The sequence below is a fragment of the Phascolarctos cinereus genome, unplaced genomic scaffold (assembly GCF_003287225.1).
Source record: "Phascolarctos cinereus isolate Bilbo 61053 unplaced genomic scaffold, phaCin_HiC Scaffold_5;HRSCAF=322, whole genome shotgun sequence".
Lineage (NCBI taxonomy): Eukaryota > Metazoa > Chordata > Mammalia > Diprotodontia > Phascolarctidae > Phascolarctos > Phascolarctos cinereus.
In genome coordinates, this window is record NW_027555958.1 from 32,902,106 (window position 1) to 32,925,328 (window position 23,223).

Genomic DNA, 23,223 nt, shown 5'->3' on the forward strand with positions numbered 1-23,223 from the left:
TAAGTGAGGCGGGACTGTGCAAAGTCATCAGCCTCCCTCTCTCCTCTGGAGCCATCTGGGTCCAGTGACCAGATATAGATGAGGATGACTGGTGATGGCGAAAAGAACCACCCCAGGGAAAGAGGAATCCTGACACGTGCCAGATGTGGAACCGTAAAGACAGGCTGACCAACAGACGGGATCGCATCCAAATGGCTAGGGGATTTTTAAAAATGGCAATAAAACTCCTTCTTGCTATCTGGGAGTTGCCTGCAATCCACCTTACACCTGGCTGTAGGGACAAAGACAAATGACTGAGGTCAGCACAGACTCAGGGCTGCCTCATTATTCTGTCATCAAGCAAATGCAAATGAGGGCTCAAACCAGCTCTGCTCTACTTCACCAAACGACCGCCACAGGTAGGATCGTTCTCAAGTTGTTGCTGCCTGTATGAATTACCCAGGTCTCCCTGCGCTCTTCCAGACTGGGGTTCAGCAGGGCATGTTGAAGCAAAGAACAGCCTGGAGAACAGATCAGCGCGCTCTCTCTCTCTCTCTCTCTCTCACACACACACACACACACACACACACACACACACACACACACACAATTGCATCAGCCAAAAGTTATTATTTTTTATTATTAGGCAATTGGGGTTAAGTGACTTGCCCAGGGTCACACAACACAGCTAGTAAGTGTCAAGTGTTTGGTCTGAGGCCGGATTTGAACTCAGGTCCTCCTGACTTCAGGGCCAGTGCTCTATCCACTGCGCCACCTAGCTGCCACCAAAAGATATTCTTTGAAAATAATCTCACAAGCAGTTGTGCTCAGCCGTGGCTCCTGAGTGTATGCTGAGATGTCTGAGATACCCAGCACCATCCTCTCTAAGATTACCTTCCCTCTACACCATATTTAATCTTATTCTGATTCCTATATGTTGTCTCCCCCATTGGAATTTAAGCTCCTTGAGGGCAGGGACAGTATTCGTTTTTTTTCTTCATAACCCACATAGGTAGGCAGGGGCATCCTCAGTGGGGACAGAGGCCTCAAGTCTTTATTTCCCCACTACGGCCACGCGGCTGCAGGGTACACAGCCCGACTGATACTTTTGTCTCTGATGTGTCTATACTTCCCTGCCTTTAGGTGAAGCAGATCAGAGAAGGGCATCCTGTGCTTGGAAAGGTCAGAATGATGAGACACCAGAGGTCAAGGGGGCTGGAGGTCATGCTGAGAATTCTTGGAAGACATGGTAAAGAAATAAGTCCCAAGCAACTTGCTTGATCCCAGCCAGGAGCATCAGAGATACAAACTCACTCGTCTATCAGCCGTGTCTCATTCAGAAGTGAAACTGGGTTGGGGAGGGGAAAGGCTGTGTAGAAACTCTCTATGTGAGCCCACTCTCCTTAGAGGTATAAGGGGAAAATGTATGTATCAACCAGGTGATGGGGAGAAAAGTTTGTAGTTTCTGTTCTTGCTATATACATTTTGCAGTAAATATTTTTTTTTGCAATGAATATCTCTTTCTAAAAACTAATTAATGTTGATTGATTAAATGGAACTGGGGTGCTAATTACTGGAAGATAACAGTGGGAGGGAACATGCCAGAATGGGGGGGTAGAGTTTCAAGACAATAGCATGACAGAAGAATCACCCCAACCTCTTAGGGAGATCCCCTCCCCGCTCCTCTCTCTGTGGGAGAGTTGTAGCAAGCTTAGTTCTGGGAACCCCATCTACTGGGACACCTGTACGTTGGGAAAGGAAGGCCAGAGTCTATTATATCCAAACCAATGAAATCACAAATCCAGTGCAGAAAAACAATTACAGTATCGTTACTTCTTTAACAGGTACCGAAACAGAAGGAGTAGGACCTGGGAATCACCTTTTACCTAGTCTCCTGCAATTGAAGAAGGCACCTGAAGCCTTCAAAGGGACAATTCTATGGTCTGGAAAGACTCACTTCAGCCTTTACTGAAGCATTCTTGGTGCACTGCTTTTTGCCATTGGAGAGGCCCTGAGCAAACCACCAAATAAGGTCCCAGAACTCCAGCAATGGAGAGCTTCTAGGAAGGTGCAAATGAGGGAACAGGCCAAACACATCGGAGACTCCCCCTGGAAATCTCTTCCTGGACGCCACGAGGTGGAAGCCTGAATCTGCCTGTTAGTTTTTCCTCAGGATGCAGCCATGTCCATAGAACAAGAAGCTATATTCATGACGTTTGCATCGGAACTATTCCAAGGCCATCTGGTATTCAAGGGACGCAGATGCCCTCCAAAAGCACAACCCTGCAAATCCTTTCCTGATAAAAACACATTTGTACTCTCCTTGGCCTCTCTCTGAAGGCATGCTTTCTAGCCCCAGTGGTCTCTCATTTTTCTCTGTATGTTTAATTGATGCCTTTGGTTTTTCTGTCAATGATTTCTGGATATAATGTGCTTCCTCAGCCTTCCCCAGAAATGAATTCGCAGTCACGACAAAGAAAAACAGTTCAGCAAAAACCCCATTTAGAGGGACCGCATCTGACAATTCAATTGACAATTTTCCACCATTCTGCCCCAGGAGTCCTCCACCTGTCTGCCACAAGGACAGAGGTATATCTCATCTGTTCTTTGAGAGAAAGACTGGTGAGTAGAGTTACTCAGGGTTTAACTTCCTTTCTATGTTCCTTTCATCCACATTATTGCTCCTGAGTGCACTCTCCCACTTCTGCTTAGGTCCCTCTGCCTTTCTTCATTCCCATCTGCCTGTATTTTCCCAAATTCCTCATCGTCATCATCCTCTATGTCATAGGAATACTCTTTTACATTCCTAACGCTACAGCTTATCCAGCCATTCCCCTCGTTGGTTTCCAGTTCTTTCCCACATTCCCTGGGATGCATTTCCCCTAGGAAAAGTGCTCTGCCAGCCCAGAAATTAAGAGAAAGCAATTGATAATCCCAGAGAGGGAGGGTAATATGGTGGAAAGAATGCTGGAGGTGGAGCCAGAGAATTCAGGTTCATGGCCTGGCTCTGCTACTTACCAGCTGTGGGACCTTAGGCAAATCACTTAACCTCTCTGGGCCTACATATCATCATCTGTAAAATGAAGGGCTCAGACTAGCTCTAAGCCTCCTTCTAGCTCTCAATCTGTGACCCTACAATCCACTGGCATAGGAATAGGAAAGAGCTGGGTCTGGAGACCAGAGGAGAGTCCTCAGGTAGCTTACCTTTCCAGCATCACAGGCCAGGAAGAGGTTTAAAAACTTTTGCCTCCATCTGTCACGTTTCACTATTTCCCAGAAGTCATCTGCACACAGGCAAAGGTGCTTCAGGAAGTCTGTGAACATTTCACTTGTTAAGTCCTTGACACATGGAAAGATCTCCTAACAAGAGAATGGGAAGAAAGGCTTGATTTAAAACCACAGTCTCCACTAGGATCATACATGTAGAGGCATCTAGTCAAAACTTCTCCATTTTACAGGTAAGGAAACTGAGGCACAGAGAGATGAGGGGACTCATCCAAGGTCACTTGAATGGTAAGAGGGCAGAATCAGAATTTAAATCTAGGATGCTCCCAAGAAGACCCAAAAAGAAACAGGAGATTGGAGGGCTACAAGAAGATTTCTCTGTACCAATTCACAGTCAAGTTAATGCTGCCCTAGAGGAGAGAGACTCCCTCTGCCTCGAGGCCCCATATTGCCTCTTTTTACTGGTCCACTAGAGAGGCGGTGTGGCAAAGGGACTGGAGGCGCTGTGTCACCTTAGGCAAAGAATTTAACCTCCTTGAGCCTAGTTTCCTCATCTGTAATACAGGACTTGGAGTCACAGACTAGAGCAGAAAGGAACCTTTGGAGTCATCTATTCACAACCCATTGTTACCAAAATGTGGAAACTGGGGCCCACAGACTACAGTGATTTCCCGAGGTCACATGGCTGGCAAGCATCAGAACTCTTTGACTCCAGTGTGGCTGATGGGGTGCTTGGGTGCTTATGTTTGGGTGCTTGTGCTTGGACCCCAATTTCTCCCTAGCCTCAGAAACACTATCCCTGATGGTTTCTCCCCAGCCCAAGGACACTGTGCTCGGCAATTACTCATGAGTGGGCCCCAGCAAGACCTTTATCTCTCTCCCTGGTGCAGTGACAAACAGCACCGGAAGGAATTATTAGTTTGAACTGGCTTTGCACTGGGTCATAAAGACAATCTTACCCACTGGACTATCTACACTACCGCCCAACCTCATTATCTACATCCTGGACTCCTCATTAACTGTATTCTAGACTTGAGACATATGTATACTCCTTACATATCTATTTTGTCAAACAAGACACTGATTGGTGGCAGGCTGGACAACTCTCAATTACCCTGAACTCTAGTTAACATAGTGAGATAGCAGTACTAAAAACCAAACCTCCATGTGGCCCCCCCCTTGTGGGCTTTTCCCAGTGAACTCTGGGTAAAACGCCTGCACAGTAGGTACAAGAAGTGCATGTTCTTTTAAGAACTGACCACTCCTTAACCACTCCCTAATCCCACCCTGAATCACCTAGTTAGCATATTTGGCTCGTGTTATATTGTATTTTATCCTATATAAACTTTAACTGTACCCTTCTAAGGTTGCAGGATCCTTAAGAATCCTTGCCTGCTGAAAAGCGTGACAATAAACTTTTTGCCAACTTGACTTAAAGAATGCTTGAGTCTGTGAATTCATTCCAGACAACCCCCATCTTCAGTCTTTGAGGGGTCACAACCTCTCAGACCACAACACGGCCACTAATCTTTCCATAACCCCTCCCCTTCCTTGTATCCTTTGGTGGCAGAGGAATTGACCAAATGACCCCAGGTCCTCCTTTCTCATCTCAGGATCCTTAGAATCTATCATCAACAAATAATCATTTCAGAAGAACTGAACATTTCCCCCCTTTTCACAGGTTCACCTATTTAGAGTTAGAAAAGACTTCAGATATTACTTAGTCCAACTGCCCTCTTCTTACAGACATAACTGAGGACTACAATGTGGTTTTGGGGTCTTAGTGACTCACTCAGAGTTACCCAGGTAGCAAGGGAGAGAGACAGGAATTGAATCCAGAGCCTCAGCCTCTGAATCCAGCATCCCTTGCACAGGACCATGCTCTCTCTCATTGCCAAGGAATGCATTCTCAAGCAGTGGATATTTTCAGCTCAGCCTTCTGAGGCTGGTGTGAGAAAAAATGATTGATTTACAGGAATCATCTTGTTTTATTTTCATCGTTTGAGAAATGACCCCAAAGCCACCTAGGTCTCCTGACAGTAGGGATGTTAGTGAAAAGAAGGTTTATTTTAAACCCTCTTCTCAGAGACTTTTTAATGCTTTGGATTTATAGCCTGTGGGTTCTATGAGCGAGAACAGCCCTGCTCTCCAAGTGTGGGCTGGATGACATCAATAACACTCACTGCCAAAAAGAACCACAGTCCCTAAGCCTGAGAAGAATGATTAGGGGTGTCTCCTGGATTGGGCCACAGAAAAGGAAAACAGGACATTTGTACTCCTTGTGACCTTCCTAGGGGCTAAGCAATTGAGTCCCTCAAGCCTGAATACGATCCCTGGGATTCATCTGGGCAAAGCATTTAACCTGTCAGCCTCAGTTTCCTCACCTGCAAAATGGAAATAACACTACCTGGAAACAATACTACTCTAGTTTTTCTAAGAGGTTCTGACCTGTGAGTTCATCTATGTACAAAAATGAGTAAAACTATAATGTAAAGCAATTTTAGTAAAACACTGGTCTTTTTGCTATTCCCAACCTCAGTCACTTACTAGCTGTGGAACCCTCTAACCTCTTTCTGCCTCAATTTCCTCATCTGTGAAATGGAGACAATAATAACAATTACTTCCCAGGGCTGTTTTGAGGCTATCATGAGTAAATATTTTTGGAACTCCTAAAGCACCACAGAAATGCTCTTTATTATTATTAAAAGCAGTCACTTTGCTGATGTAGTTTGGGGGGAAAATGCCTAAACTACAAGGTTTTAGGGGAATAGGTTTCACTATCATGTAGAGCAATTTTTTGGGGGGGTGAGGCAGTCAAGGCTAAGTGACTTGCCCGGGGTCACACAGTTAGTAAGTATCAAGTGTCTGATGCCACATTTGAACTCAGGTCCTCCTGACTCCAAGGCCGGAGCTCTATTCACTGTGCCACCTAGCTGCCCCATGTAGAGCAATTAAGTACAAACTCAGGCCTCTGTGTTGTTGCCAGCCCAGGACTTTATATCTATGACCATGCCCAGAATGTTCTTGCTCCCTTCAAAGCTGAATTCAACTGTCCCCAAAGGAAGACTTGCCGCATGCCTCCCCCCCCCACTTGAGTCGACACACTGCCCTCCCAAACGCCACCTCGGTTTCTTCGTGTTTACTTGTATGTGTTTTGCATTTGCTTCTCTGTTCTTATTGCCTTAGGTAGAATGGAAGCTCTAGGAGGGTTGGGACTTTCACTTTTGCCTTTCCTCCCTTGCCTTCATTGCTGGCACGTAAGTGCTTCATAATATTCTCCTCCTCTCTTGGCCTGGTAGAATCCTCTACTTACTTAAAACTCAGTTCAAACCCTACAAATCTATACAAAGACCTTCTCGATCCCTCCAATTACTCCTGCCCATGCTTCCCCATTACCTCATTAAAAAAAATCAGCTTCTCCATATATTGTGCAGCTAGGTGGCATAGTGATAGAGTGCTGGGCCTGAGGTCAGGAAGACTCATCTTCCTGGGTTCAAATGCGACTTCACACACTTAATATCTGTGTAACCTGGGCAGATCACTTACCCCTGTTTGCCTCAGTTTCCTCGTCTGTAAAATGAGCTGGAGAAGGAAATGGCAAACCACTCCAGTATCTTTGCCAAGCAAATCCCAAATAAGGTCAGGAAGAATTGGACATGACTGAAAAACAACTGAACTCTCTCCTCATTAGAAGCTAAACTCCTTGAAGCCAAGACTTGGTTCATTTTTGTAGCTGTATCCCCAGAATCTGGCACATGGTATAGAGTAGATGCTTAATAAATGTTTCTGGTTTTATAAGAGTTGAACTGGACTGAATCCAATTTCTTTTTCAAACACGATTCGCCATCAGTATCCGTCTCCGCCAGCCATCTGTTAGAAAACTAAACTGAGTCAAACAAAATGACCCTTGTGGATTACATATGAATTGGGGAAATTCTCCTCCTTCCTTGTGTTGGCTTTTTCTGTGTTTATTTTTTCTTTGAAAATCAATGTGCTGAGAATAGCAAATAAAAATCGAGAGGGATAGCGAAAGCCCTCTGCTTTCTCGGCAGTTAATCTCCATGCTTCTTTAATTGCAGATATGCTAAGGTTTGATGAGGGGAGAAAGGAAGGATGGGGAAGGAAGGCAGATGGCGAAACTCTCCGTCATGGGTGCTGACTCCCAAGATGCCTCCCTAAGCTCCAGAGACAAATGAGAGATTTCAAGGCTGTCTGAAAACAAGGGATAACAGAGTACTGAATTATGTGTGCGTTAAAGCGTTGCCTGCTATGTGACTTTGGGGAGAAGGTGTGTTAATATAACAGTGAGGGAAAAAAATCTTCTTCACAGGCTTCCTTCATCGGGAAAGTGTTTTTCTTTTTTTTAAAAGAGTATCAAGAAGCACTAATAATAGTCAACAAAGGAGCCATATATATTTAATCATTCAAATTGGGAAAAAAAACTCACTTAGTGATAAACACATGATGAATTGAACAAAAGCTTTATTAGCCAGCAACAACAAAGCCGATGAGGACCCTGACACCTAATGATTTCAGTGCTGCCCAGAAAACAACTTAATGCCACTAGGAATCCCACTGCAGACAGTCCTCAGCTTCCATATACATAACTCAGCAGAGGAAAAGGGGCCACCCAGGAAGACGTGCCTGTGCTGGGGTGGGGGCAGGCCAGAGGACCTCAGAACCTCACTTTTACTCCTCCTTCCTTCCTCCTAACCCCTTGCAGGGGACTTCACTGCTCTGTTACCTTGTTTCACTTTTGTCTTCATAAATCTAGACACTGCCTTGTAGATAGTAGGAACTTAATAAATGTTTGTTGGTTGATGGACCCAAACTTAAGATCAGAGATCACAGATTTAGAGTTGGAAAGGACCTTAAAGGCCATGGGGTCCAGCCCCCTCATTTTTAAATTGAAGAAACTAAGGCCCACAGAGGGTCAGAGACTTGTCTAAAGTCACACAGCTAGTAAGTGACAAAGGCAAGATTTGAATTTGAGTCCTCTGATCGCAAATCTACTACTCGTTCTACCTCACCATCATGCCTTGCCAGGAGTTGGCACCTCAATCCAGTGCTGGTCCAAAGCTGGGATTGGGTCATCAAGGTTGGTGGCTAAGAGGAGGCCTCTCTCTTTCCCACCCCCTTCCCCCAGCCTCCTAGGCAGCCTCTTAAAACAGCCCTGCCTCTGGCCACAGCTTAAAGACTCCATCCTGCTCTTCACCTCATTACCCATGACGACTGCCTCTGAAATACCCACGGAGCTTGCTTAGGCATTCAAAAGCCCCATGCTGACACCCTGGAGGCCTTTGGCACTCCTTAGGAGCCTATGGGAAGGGAATGGGGCTTACAGGAGGCAACTTTTCTTAACCCATTTCCTACTGTTAGTAGCCTTGACTTTCCTTAAGAAACCTCAAAGGGACTGTTTGCCAGCTTCAGGAACTGGAGGGCAAGAGAGGAGCTAAGCCCCTGATCAGGGGTGTGTCAGAGGTGTGTCAGCGGTGTGAGAGGCTGGCCAGAAGAGAAGCAGATGGTTAAATTACTGGTGCCCTTGGGAGAAGAAAAAGGAAGGGTCATAGCTGGGGATCCAGAGGAGGACTGAGAATGCGTGTGAGTGTGTGTGCACATGTGTGTGTGTGCATGCCTGTGTATATGTGCATGTGTGTGTGGGCCCAAGTGCATGAGTGCTTATATGTGCATGTGAGTATGTGTGTGTGTGTGTGTGTGTGTGTGTGTGTGTGTGTAGGGATGAAATGAGACAATGCTTCACCAGCAAGAGATCCTATCTCCGGAGTCCTACTGTGGACCTAGAGGCAGAAAACCAGGTTCTGAGTCTTGACTTTTGTACGTGGCCTTGGGCAAATCATTCTCTCTCCCTAGGCCCCAGTTTCCTCATCTGTAAAATGAGGAGGTTGGAATAGATGACCTCTAGTTATCTAAAGCCTTCCAGCAAAAGCGCTGTGATCCTATGACCCCAACCTCTTGAGACCTCTACTCCACTTACTTCAATTCAACCAATAGTCAAAAAGTCAAATCAAGTTAATGAGCGCGTTTCAAGGGCTTGTTATGTGCCAGGCCCTGTTAAGCACTAGGGAAACAAAGAAAGGCAAAGAAGGAAGAAGGAAGGGTGGGAGGGAGGGAGGAAAGGAGGGAAGAAGGAAGGAAAGAAGGGAGGGAGGGAGGAAAGAAGGGAAGAAGGAAGGAAGGAAGGGAGAGAGGGAGGAAAGAAGGAACAGAGGAGGAAGGAAGGGAGAGAGGAAGGGAGGAAAGGAGGGAAGAAGGAAGGAAAGAAGGGAGGGAGGGAGGAAAGAAGGGAAGAAGGAAGGAAAGAAGGGAGGGAGGGAGGAAAGAAGGAACAGAGGAGGAAGGAAGGGAGAGAGGAAGGGAGGAAAGAAGGGAAGGAAGGAAAGAAGGGAGGGAGGGAGGAAAGAAGGAAGGAATAGAGGAAGGAAGGAAGGAAGGAAGAGAGGAAGGGAGGAAAGGAGGGAAGAAGGAAGGAAAGAAGGGAGGGAGGGAGGAAAGAAGGGAAGAAGGAAGGAAAGAAGGGAAGAAGGAAGGAAAGAAGGGAGGGAGGGAGGAAAGAAGGGAAGAAGGAAGGAAGGAAGGGAGAGAGGGAGGAAAGAAGGAACAGAGGAGGAAGGAAGGGAGAGAGGAAGGGAGGAAAGGAGGGAAGAAGGAAGGAAGAGGGAGGGAGGAGGAAAGAAGGGAAGAAGGAAGGAAAGAAGGGAAGAAGGAAGGAAAGAAGGGAGGGAGGGAGGAAAGAAGGAAGGAATAGAGGAAGGAAGGAAGGAAGGAAGGAAGAGAGGAAGGGAGGAAAGGAGGGAAGAAGGAAGGAAAGAAGGGAGGGAGGGAAGAGATAGGTAGAGAAACAGAAAGAGAGAGGAGTATTGTGGGGATAGGAACGTAGGGCAAAAGTCTCCAGGTCTGTGCTCAGTGTGGCTATGGCTTACCAAGGCTTCGAGGCACTTGAACCAGTCAGTAGCAGTCTAGGACATGACAGGAATTGAAAAGGAAAATGGACAGAGAGGTGTTTATGAGTTTATCCAGGACCTCAGAAAGCCTCATCAGGAGATGCTGAACATGTGTGGACACACAGCCTGCCCTCCCGGTGAGATGGAGGTGAAAGAATTCACTCACCCAACATCGAGGACCTGAGGAGAGTAAGCAGTATTAAACAATGGCCTACTAACAGCACTAGGTGGCGCCACAGTGCATAGAGCTCTAGGCCTGGAACCAGGAAGACTCTTCTTCAGAGTTTAAATCCAACCTCATTCACTCATTAGCTGTGTGACCCTGGGCAAGTCACTTCACTCTGCTTGCCTCAGCCTCCTCATGTGTGAAATGAGTTGGAGAAGGAAATGGCAAACCACTCCAGTATCTGTGCCAAGAAAACCTCAAATGGAGTCACAGAGAGTCTGACAGGACTGAAACAACAAAAATCAGTCTTCTCCTGGGTTAGCCCAATATGGATGTGGAAGAGCCTCAGAGTAACATCTTTAATTTCATCAGCCAGAAATGAATTTTCTTCTACTGTCAAAGAGTCTCGTTTACAAAGTAAACGCAAGTAAAAATCCCTTTACAGCATACACTCTAGAAAGGAAGCCCTCTGTACAGCAAAGTGGAGCATCCCAATGGATGGCTTTTAATAAGCCTCGTTTTGATCCAATTACAAAATTCTCAATCAACCAATCAACAAGCATTTGTTGAACACCTACTAAGTGCTGAGATACAAAGACAGAGGTAGACCCTGCCCCCCACTCTCATGGATCTTACATTGGACAAGGAGAAACAACACTCACTTCCCTCCTTAAAACCCTCCTTAAGAATGGTCTAAATCACTCTGAGCCAACCAAAAATTTAAGAAATGGAACAGGTGGTAGGAATTTGTCACTGAAATAGAAAGGAAGTTGACAGCTAACTGCCCTATCTTCAACCAACAAGGCCAAAAAATATATGTCTTTGTCAACTGTCTTTCCTTTACATGTAAACTATTTAAATACTCCCGTGGAAAGAATGAATGAAAAAGCAATGATTAGTTAACCCCTTCTTGAGCCCCTTAATTGTTAGGACCCTTCCCCTCCTCAAATTATTATGCTTATAACTCTGTTTATATCTCTCCCGCCACAGGAGAATGTAAGTTCCTTGAGGCTAAGAGCCATTTTTGCATTTTGTCTTCTTATCCCCAGTGACTTGCATACAGTAGGCATTTAACAAATCTTTATTGGATTGGATTGATGTCTCCATTACTCCCCTTCATCTACTTGCTGTTCCATGTACATAACATACCATCTCCTGCCTTCGCACAGGCTGCCCTAATGTGCCCAGAATGTTCTCCTTCTTGCGTCCACCTTTGGAACCCCTACCTTCCTTCAAGGTTCATCTCAAATGCTGCCTATTTCAAGGAGTCTTTCCTGAACCCCCAGTGAAAAAAGTGTTGTGGAAAGTATACTCTGAGCCAGGCATCGTGCTGAGCACTGGGGATGCAGACACACAAAAAAGGGAGACAAGCCCCTGCCCTCAAGGTGCTTACATTCTAGTAGGAGGATACAGCCAGCTATAGGGGAATTAGGAAAAGAGTTTTGGTCTAGGGAGCTGATTAGAGAATCAAGGATAGTATTGATTTGACTGTTGCATTCAGAGAAAGAAGGAGAGGAACAGCGGTGCAGTCAGGAGGGAGCCAGCGTGGGACAACGGGGAAGATGGCGGATGGTCTTCTGGGGCAGAGAGTGGAATTGCTTCGTATCGCCTTTGTACACGTTCCACATTCATTTATTTCTAAATAGGTTGTGTCTCTCCCTAGTAGCATGGAAGCTCCTTGAGGTCAGGGACTGCATCATTTTTGTTTTTGCAGTCCCAGAGCTTAGCAGAGCGCCTGGCGGGCAGTAAACATGCTTGATGGTTGACTAAAAGAACCTATGTTTTCCCTATGCTGGTGCAAAGCCACCTGCATCAAGGGGGAGGCTGCGAGGAACAATGAACAAAGTGGGGTCGGGCGACAATGCGACCTGCTTCTCTTGGTATCTAGCGGACGGGGCTTCTTCGAGGGACAAGCGTGCCCCAGCTCTTAGCACAGTGCCTGGCACGCAGTAGGTGCTCACTAAATGCTTGGTGACTGATTGAGGTTCTTCCCAAAGCCCTCTGCTCAAAGACAGAAGCCAGTGAACAGAACCCTTACGGATGCAACAGAGGAAGTAAAATCTCAGCGTGCCATTTAATAAAAAGCATCCTTTGGATTCACATTTGCTGCAGTGGTTTTTCTTTAATTAAATGTGGCGCTTCGATACAAAAATGAAGATAAGAACCAAGCACCCTTCTAAACTGAGCATGTGAAACATGTTTCCCTGCAAAGCGCGCCCACACAAGAGGCACCCCAGACCCCCTCATTCATTTGATAGTTTGGTTTAATTTTAATTACATAACTAAAATATTAGATCTAGTCTATGCATCCAAGTTTTATCACTTGACTGCAAACTTTAACTCTTGCTTGGAAAACAGGCCAATGATGCTTCTTTATAAATGATATTTTTAAAAAACCATACAAGGGAGTTGATAATGTATAATAAGATTCTAGATTTAGAGCTGGAAGGGACCTTCGAGCTCATTTTTTTTAGATGGAGAAACTGAGATTTATAGAGGTGAAGTAACTTGCCCGAGGTCACACAGCTAGTAAGAGTCTGGGGCAGGATTCAAACTCATGTCTTCTTGACTCCAAGCCCAGCATGCTATCCATCATGCCCGCTAGCTGCTTCTAAATTTCATTCTTTTCAATTTGACAAGCAAAAGGACTGAGTGATGGCCTTGTAGTACACAGCTGAATGGATGTCTTCACTGATGTCTGAAGGGTCATGACTAAACACAGTGAGGGCTCCACATGCTTGGGCCAGTCAAGGGCAGGACCCAGTGTCTGCTGAGAATATTTTCCTGAAGTTTCCTCTCTTGTTCTGACTCTTCTGAGATGTTCACTGGGCTCCAGGGGTGTTAGCTGGGCCATTTCCAGTTTAGTTCACCTCCTCGAGCCTCAGTTTACTTTTTTGTAAAATGAGGGGATTGGACATGACCTCTAAGGTCAGTTCCAGCTGTAAATCTATGATCCCATAGACAAGGGATTTTAGAGCGAGCCTGGTTTCAGGTGAACAGGAGGAAGTCACACCAAGCCTTTGTGTTTTCATTTGAGTCTCACAGATTAAATTGCCTTTCCCAAGAAATGTGAGAGCATGGCGGGACGAAGACAGCTTTGTCGACAGCCGGTGAGGTAACAAGAGACTCTGTCTCCACATGGAGATCATTTCCCCACAGCTTCTACATTCTCCCTGTGTTCTTCTCTGCCTTCTTAACCATCCAGCTCTATAGGACAGCTGGGAAGGATTGGCACTATTATGATTTGAAATGTGGCGTTGTCATTCCTAGGTCAATTAATGGTGACATCATTGCCAGGAGAAAGTGAGGAAGGCCTCCTGCATGTTGGGGGTACACCCTGTGGAGAATTGGCACAGTGGATAGGGCATTGGACTAGAGGTAAAAAAAAGACCTGGGTTCAAATACTGCCTTAGATACTTCTAAGCTCTGGGTCACTATGTAACCTTCCTAGTCCTCAGTTTCCTCATATGTAAAATGAAAAGATTGGATTCGGTAGCCTTCCATCGCTAAATTGATCGTCCTGACATGGACAAGAGTTGCGCCAGATGGTCAGCCATGGATTGGTGATGAATTGGCATCATCAGGGAACTTCTGAATCAATGAAACCTCAGATCCATTTAAGTGCCTGAGTGCCGAATTAACCCCAAATCCCTCCTTTCCAGCCTCCTGTCTCACCTTTCCCTTCATGCTTACACAGGATAGGGATCCATACGACAAGATGCCCAGTTCTCTGAAGAATTTCATTCTTGCAAGAATGAATAAAGGAAGCAAGTACAAAATTGTAATCTTTTGGGTTTCATAAAGAACCTTTTTTTGATCCTGTTTTCCTTAGGGAAGAAAAGGATGAGAATAGAGTTCCAGCAGTTTCACTTAGAAAGTTTCTGGCTTTTAGAAATACAGGTAAAAAGGGAGTTTCTACCAAAAACGAGTGTATACATACATACATACATACATACATACATACATACATACATACATGTATGTATAATGCAAGATAGAGGTGATTCCTCCATTCAAACCCAGAATTTTGTTGAAAACTCCCAGCATTCCATAGTGAATTCACCTACACCTGCCTGGATTAGTGACTGAAATTGATTTGGTGATCTTCTTAATCGGTACAATTCTTGGCATAGGGATTGGTCCTGATTGGAACAAAGACTTTTGTATAAAATTGGTGGGCTGGTACCTGTTCATATACTGTGTCTTTTAATACCAAGGAGAAAGTGGAAGGGAACAAGCATTTATTAAGTACCTGTTGTGTGCCAGGCATTGTGCACATATATATTTTACTGTGTACAATATTTTATAAATATTTTCTCATTTGCTGCAACAAAGCAAGGGTGAAAGAGAAGTACACTTGGTTCTATGGGAACCCTGGAAGAGGAGAGAAAAGAGAAGAGAATGATTTTTCTTTTTTTTTTCCCACTTACTAGTATTTTATTTTTTCCAATTCCATGTTAAAAATAATTTTCAACATTCACTATTGTAAGATTTTGAGTTCCAAATATTTTTATCCCTCCCCCTTTCCCTTCTTCCCCGCCCAGGATGATGAGCAATCAGATGTAGACTATACACTTATAATCATATGAATCATATTTTCACATTAGTCATGTTATGAAAGCAGAATCACAACAAAAGGGAAAAACCTTGGTCCTCTGTCTCTGAAGGCAGTATCTTTTCCATTGTACCAATGCCCTCCGTTCCCCTTATTGCATAGTTAGTAGAGATACATATTAATATTTGTGTTAATGCATAATATTGTCCCCAAAGGCAATGGATAAGTAAAATTGACAGAAGGTCTTTAAGCAAATATTGAGTTATTTAATTTCTCACCTCTATAAAACCTTCTTCATCTCTCCTATCTTTCATTGATCCTAGAAATTCCAATGGCTGGTAAAGTGCCGCTGAGGGGGAAAAAAGAGAATGACTCTATTAGTTTGGTTGTAATGCATTTTCCATGCAGGCTTTAATTTTTAAACTCATTGGTTTCATCTCATCGCTGACTTTTCTCTGTAACTTTTATTATTATTATTATTATTACTTTTTGGGGAGGCAATTGGGATTAAGTGACTTGCCCAGGGTCACACAGCTAGTAACTGTCAAATGTCTGAGGCCAGATTTGAACTCAGGTCCTCCTGACTCCAAGGCCAGAGCTCTATCCACTGTGCCACTTAGCTGCCCCTTCCCTATAACTTTTAGATGGTACCTACTGAAAATATAGCTATCAGACCTGGGCGCAAAGACACAAATAAAAGACAAGTTGCTGTTTTTTGTTTGTTTGTTTTAACCAGACTTCAGGTTTTATGAGTTTAGGGAGCTCCCAGTGAGAAACTTCTACCAAGGAAAATCAACACTTCTCTGCAACTTAGAGCCTTAGAAAGTTTTCTCAGGCACTGAGAGGTTCCCCAAGCTCAGGCAGCCAATATAGATCAGACCTAGAACTTAGATCTTTCTGACTCTGAGATCAGGTTTTTATTCACTATATCATACTGCGTTTTCAGGAACACATAACAGAAAGTTAATGATTTAGTAAGTTGGGTTTTTTCCCCTAACATGGCTAAATAGGACTCAATTCATCACCAAAAACATTTATTATCTGGGAGCAGAACTCTGTGTCACGTACTAGATGGGATATAAAGTTTGAATAAGACAGTGAGTACCTCTATCCTCATGGAGCTTACAATCTAATGGGGAAGGTGGCACACAAATACTGTAGTAGGCAGGAAAGATGCATGACAGAGGTAGAAGCAAAACGTTATGAGAAGCCTGTGAGGAGAGGCTTACTGCAGCCTGTGGCGATTGATTTGGGGTCAAAAGGATGGGTAGGAATTTAACAGGTAGAGATGGAGGACCTTGTGGAACTGTACCCATTTTTCAAGTCCTGGCCCAGATGTGACCTCTTCCATTTGGGGCCACTCTTTTTCTATATCTCTTCATCCTATGAAAAGCTTAATGGAAAAATGCCCCCGTATCTTAGAATCAGTGGGTAAAATAGAAATGGAAAGAATCCCCTGATCACTTTCTGAAAGAGATCCCAGAATGAAAATTCCCAGAAATATTATAGCCAAATTCTAGAGATCCTGGGTCAAGGAAAAAGTACTGAAAGCAGCCAGGAGACCATTCAAATACCATGAAGCCATAGTCAGGATCACATAAGATTTAGCAGCTACCACATTAAAATAGAAGAAGACTTGGAATATAATATTTTGAAAGGCAGAGAAGCTGGGATTACAAACAAGAATACCCTACTCAACAAAAGTGAGTATAATCCTTCAGGGGAAAAAGTGGGAATTTAATGAAATAGTAGACTTTGAAGCATTCCAAGATGCAAAAACTAGAGCTAAATAGAAAATCTGACATTCAAACAGAATACTCAAGAGAAGCATAAAAAAGTAAACTGAAAGAGAAACCACAAGGGATTTAATAAGTGCAAATTGTTTACATTCCTATATGGGAAGGTGATCCATGTAAATCCTTAAGAACTTTATCATTATTAGGGCAGTTAGAATGAGTCTCCATAGACAGAATGCACAGGTGTGAGTTGCTTATATTGGAATGATTCAAAATAAAAATGAAGGGGTGAGAAAGAGGGATACACTAGGAGAAGGGAGAAAGGAAAGGAAGGAGAGGGGAAATTATCTCCCATAAAACAGGCATGTAAGGAAGAGTTTTACAATGGAGGGGAAAATGAGTGGGGAGGGCAGTCAATGCTTGAATCTTACTGGTTCAAAAATGGAAAAATACGTATACACATTTAGTTCGGTATAGAAATCTACCTTACCAAACAAGGAAGTAGGAGGGAAAGGAATAAAAGAAAGAGTGTGGGTGATAAAAGGGAAGGTGGATTAAGGGAGGCAGTGGTCAGAAGCAAAACAGGGGGGAGAGAGACAGAGAGACAGAGGCACAGAGAGATAAACAAGAAAAGAGGATGAAAGGAAATACACAGTGAGTAATCATAACAATGAATGTAAATGGGATGAACTCACTCATAAAATAGAGGTAGATTGTAAAATGGATTAGAAACCAGAATCCATCAATACATTGTTTACAAGAAACAAACTTGAACCGGAAAGACACGCCCAAAGTTAAAATAAGGGGGTAGATCAGCATCTATTATGCTTCAGGTAAAGTAAAAAAGGCAAGGGCAACAATCATGATCTCAGGCAAAACAAAAGAAAAAAGAGACCTAATTAAAAGAGATAGGGAAACTACTTTTTGATGAAAAGTACCATAGACTATGAAGTACTGTCAATACTAAACATATATGCACCAAATGACATAGCATCCAGATTATTTTTTCTTTTTCAAAATTCATCATTTATTTATTTTAACATTATTTTCATTTAAAATTTTTAGAACCAGATTCTCTCTCCTATCCTTTCCCTACCCATTGAGATGGCAAACAATTTGTTATCAATTAAACATGTGAAATCATGTAAAATATATTTCCTTCTTGGCCATATCACAAAAGAATGGCAAGAAAAATACCAGCACAATGCTATATGCATGCATGTATGTGTGTATTATATGTGTGTATACGTACATACATACATACACACATACATACACACACACACAGAGATATGGAAAGACAAAGAGATTGCATTTGTTAGATGCTTACTATTTGCACTGAGATGGCAGAGAATGGAAGCTGGTATGTGAGGTAGAGGGAAGAGTGAGTGGTTTTGTTTAACACCATGTGGAAGACCAGAACTAGGACCCCCAAACCGTAAGGGCTCCAGACTTATGCTGCTGATGAGTGAGTATAAAACATGCTGAGACTGACTTAACTTTACATACAACTAAAGACAGAACCTGACAAAGACATTTTACTGAGTAAGTGCAGATAAGTTGGCAGCTACCACTACAGAGCTAATTTATCAAGAATATGCCTGACTTAGCCAAAGCCTGTTTATTCCAATCTTGGCTTGCCCTAGAAGAGCTGGTGTATTTTATCATTGTCCCTTCACTGGCAAGATTCAGAAATCCTGTTTGCTGAATTGGATATTAATTTTACTAAATAGAATTGGCCAATTCTAACCACCAGGGGGCATCAAAAGCATTCTTGATCTGGAGGATCCCGTATTCATTCACACTATCTAATGGGGGGAGGGGCGCTGGTCTTGGCCAAGCAGGTGGCTTGTTTCGACAGGTAGGACACTACACACGATACCTTGATCTAGGTTGTGGGATTACAGTCTATAAACAATGTGTTTTGTGCCAGGAATGGGGAGACCCCAGACCTGCTGGGGCACTGATCTAAGGAAATTGCCACAGGACCTCTGACTCCATCTGCTTTCAGAACAATTTTGTTCCTTTCCCACAAAGCCCCAAAAGCTCTCTGGGCTAGGTTCAGCTTCTCTGAGCTCTGAGTCAACTGCAGATGGGGTCTATCACTGGATCACAGAATTCAGGATCCACAGCCCCAGAACACCAGCTAGAAGAGGAAGCCCCACCATTATCTGAACCAGGCAGAGATGGGGATCCCCCTTAAACAACGTTGAGTCCTTAGAGGAACGAATGAGTGGTGAAATGGGAGAGAGCGGCAATAAAGCAGTGTGTGCAGGACATTAGCAGCAATTGATTGGCCTTCAAAAGGAGAGAGGCAAAGGGGCTGCGGGGTGAGGAGGAAGAATTTGGTCAAAGCCAAGCTGAAGCAGATGGACAGTAAGATGACTTAGGGTCAAAGTTGAATTCTGGAGAAAGAAACAGGAAGTCATAAGCTGAGTCTATGTGAAAAAGGTCAAAAGAATGGGGAAGTTTGGAAAGGAGTAAACCTCAAAGTCCCAGTGCCTGGCAGTTTGTGTCATTGAGGAATGTGTCACTCAGATGACGTCCTTTATGGCAGCAAAGAGCTACCTCACCTTTCCCTCTCCCCACACCTTCTTTGGCTTCCACTTCACAGCTGTTGGTCGAAGATACCCAAGACAATCAAAGACCACCGCCTGGGCAGCTGATGTGTGTTGGGGCCCTCTTCCGCCTCTCAATGCTGCTCTTGGAATGACTTTGCTTTTGCAAATTAGCATAGGTCCATTTCAGTTAATAATGCTCACTAACATAGAGCACTTTAAGGTTTGCAAAGTGATTATATACTTACATATTATATATACATATATGTATATGCATGTATACATATGTGTGTGTATGTGTGTGTGCATATATATATATAACTATATATATATATATATATATAACTATATAACTATATATATATATATATATATATATATATATGAATGATTTGAAATGTGTGCTAGGAACAGGATGGAAGTGGCCCAAGCTGTGACATCTGATTAATGAATGTTAGGGATATGCTGGAGCCAGCTTGTAAGGACTGGAGAGCTGATTGTTAAATTTTCATGGGAGTGTTTATATCTTGGAAAGGCTAAAAATCAGGGCTTGACTTACTACTTTGTTGATTGTTGAGATTCAAGAAAGTGACAAAGAGTTTTAATAACGCACACTTAACCGAAAAATGTGATGTACCTTTTTTGGAGAGATGATTGTTAAACATTTACCAGGACATCCCCAGTGGATACTCTGGAGATCTGATTGGTAGACACAGATAGGATGGGTCTCAGAACTTAGCAGGCATGCAAGGGACAGAGTTACTAGGTGACCGACAACCAGTCGCCATGAGGAGCCCGGCAGAGACCAGGTTTGGTTGACATCCAAGCACCTTCTGGTGGTGGGGTGGTCTTAGAAATGTTATTGAACCTCTGTATCAACATAAACAATCACAAGCACCAGACGGCCTATGGCCTAGAAGGTCATCATCTGCCTTAGTTATCTTTAGCTATGTGGTTAATGTGGCAGAAGAAGGTGGCATGACCGCTTTTGGCATAAAGAATGGAGAAGAGAGCACAGCAAACTGTCTTTTAAGCAAACACTACTCCCTCCATTTGCTTACTCCTCTCACTCTTACCCCGGAACTGGCCTATTGTGATTTGTCTCCCTCCTGAGTGACTGACCTTTTTTTTTCCTCTCTTCCTCACCTCCCCGCCTCCTCATCTCCTGGCGGCCCTATGCTTCCCTGAGTATTGCTCTGGAGTAGTGGGAGAGGGGTCTGTGCTTTTCTCACTTTCCTTTCCCTTCCAGCCTTGAGCACTTGCATTCACATTCTCAACTGCGTCATGTTCCAGCGGCTCATTCTTTCAGTAGAAATGAGACCTAAGGTCAAGTTTTAGGGTTCTACTTGGGAGAGTTACAAGATCATTCATAAAAATAAATGATGACTCACTAACCCTGAAGGAGATCTTTAACCTCTCCATTAGAATTTCAAGGTCCTAGCTCAGTAGATAGGGAAATAGAAACCCCTCAGGGCTGTCCTTCCTGCACACTCTGATCTTAAGCAACTACATGCTCATAGACAGCGAGAATGAATTAATTTATAAAAAGAGAACCGAGTTACAAAATACCACCTGTAATACCAAATAGCAAGATACGACCTAGTTGAGTTTTCTTCTAGCTCCTCCTAAACATACAGATAAAAGTGAGAAAGGAAGAGGAAGGCACTGGGGGAGGGAGGTAGAGAACCTCTACTGCCCATCAAGTCCTTCCTCCAGTTTGGCTACTGAAGTCTCATCAACTGGGCACAATGACATCGATTGCCCCAGGGAGAAACAGGTTCTTTTCCATGCCATTAAACAGTCTCTGTCCTGCTTCCTGGTGTCAAGTCTCCATGACAACTGCCATGGTATCCCAGCTATCCCTGTCCTGGTCCTCCACCTCCAGGGACCCACCTCAGCAGTCCATGGAAGTTTGTAGTGGCCAACTGTCCTATGACAACCTTTTTTTCATCCTGGAATTACATAGTAATTAACAGGCTTTAGCTATAATGACCTATGGCCCTGACCCTGTATGGAGGACATGGCACTGTACTGATAAGTGGATGTACTCCAATCAGATCCCATCCCCTGGTTCAGAAAAAGGAGCTGTGGCTTTCCATTGGCCTTCTTGTTGTCTCCTCATTCTTGCATTCCCTCTGTGGATAATTACTACAATAACATACTGTCTTTCTGTAGGCTTAGGAAAGGCAGGCAGCATTCCAGCTATATGACCTGAAGGCACTAGGGAAGGAACAACACAAATTATAGAAACAGTGACAAGTTATAGTGAAGATGATAACATAACAATATATCAAAATTGATATGAAACATCCAAAGAAATGCTCAGAGATTAATATAAATATATATGTATTATATATGTATACATTCATGTACACACAGATATTTATCTCTATCCATCTATCTATCTATCTATCTATCTATCTCTCTATCTGTCTCTCTCTCTCTCTCTCTCTCTCTCTCTCTCTCTCTCTCTCTCTCTCTCTCTCTATTTATCTATCCTTTGGTCAGCTAGGTGACACAGTGGATAAGAGGGATAGAGTACCAGACCTGGAGTCAGGAAGACTCCTCTTCTTGAGTTCAAATCCATTCTTACTAGCTGTATGACCCTGGGCAAGTCACTTTAACTTTGTTTGCCTCAATTCCTCATCTGTAAAATGAACTGGAGAAGGAAATAGTAAACCGGTCCAGTATCTTTGCCAAGAAAATCCCAAAAGAGATCCCAAAGAGTCAGACATTACTGAAAAACAACTAAACAACAACAGAATATATATCCCTTAATGTTTTTATTACTAAGAAAAAAAATTGATGAGTTAGGTTCACAGTTCTAATTTCTAATGAAATTAGAAAATGAAGAAATGAATGGACCACAAGCAAACATTAAGCAAGAAATCACTAAAGGGACAAATAAAAATATGAAATAAAGGATTGCTCCAATCTACTTGTAACTGATTCTTCCAAGATGGAAGTATTCCATGATTCACAGGCATAGAGCATCATCAGAAGAATACCAGTATTAAAAATAGAATGTGTTGTGGCAGAAAGAAGTTTGGGAATATTACCCTGAAAAATGTCCTAAACATAATCCAGCCTAGTCTCCTCCTTAGGTATGGGCCCATCTGAACTTTCTATCCAATCAGTTTAATTAGACAAACATTTATTCAGCTTCTATCCAGGCACTGAGCTAGGTACCGGAGATGCAAAGACAAAAGTCAAATAGTTCCTGCCCTCAAGGTGCTTACGGTCTGCTGGGGGTGGGTGGGGGAACAAGGTGTACATATGTAATTTACTAATTCCAAGTATATACAATGTAATACAAATTAATTTCAAGAGGCAGGGAGTGCTAATAACTGGGGGAGACACAGGAAGGGAGTTGACAGCTGAGCTGTGCTTTGAAGGAAGCTGGGAATTAATTCTATGAAGTAGAGGAGAAGAGGGAGAAGTTTCCACGTCAGTGGGACAATGCACAGGTGTGGGGGATGGAATGCGGCAAACGGATCAGCTTCGTGTCTACAGTGGAACAACTCGAAGGGTTATCCATCTACCTACGTGTCATAAGCTGAGTGATAGGAATTTTTCAACTACTTTGTTGTCATCAGGAGGTTACTCACAGGGTAATTAATGGTGTTTTTTTCTGTCCTGATGACTCAATAACTCAATAACAGACAAAAACACCAGGTGTCCATCGGTTCTATGTCCTCTTTTGCTTCCACGTGATAAGAGTGATGGAAAAGTATTGGGGGAGGGTGGGGGAAGAAGAACTAAAGATGCTATGACAAAATGACTGAGCAACAAACAGCAAGATATTCAAACACAGACTACTGTAACGTGAAGGTGCCTTGGACCTAGTAAGAGGCAGAAAGCTGCACTAAGACTTTTGGGACATGCTGTATTTTATGGATAAAGAGAATTAAGGCTCAGAGAGGTCCCACTTCTAGCTTCTCCTTCCCCAGGATAATGATACTAGATTCCTCTTTTTCCTCTTTCCTTTTTCTGTCCCTCTACCTTAACTGCTTGTATACAGAGCCCCTGGAATATGTTATTT

The 23,223-nt window shown here is 43.5% G+C and overlaps 1 protein-coding gene across 1 annotated transcript in view; it reads right to left on the minus strand.

Annotated features, from left to right (window-relative positions):
* The window catches only part of EFCAB5 (EF-hand calcium binding domain 5), a 136,636-nt gene that overhangs the window by 54,062 nt on the left and 59,351 nt on the right, over positions 1-23,223 (minus strand). The window contains 2 exon segments of the mRNA XM_020963301.2: positions 3,184-3,339; positions 15,166-15,236. Of these exon segments, the coding sequence (XP_020818960.1) occupies positions 3,184-3,339; positions 15,166-15,236 (227 nt within the window).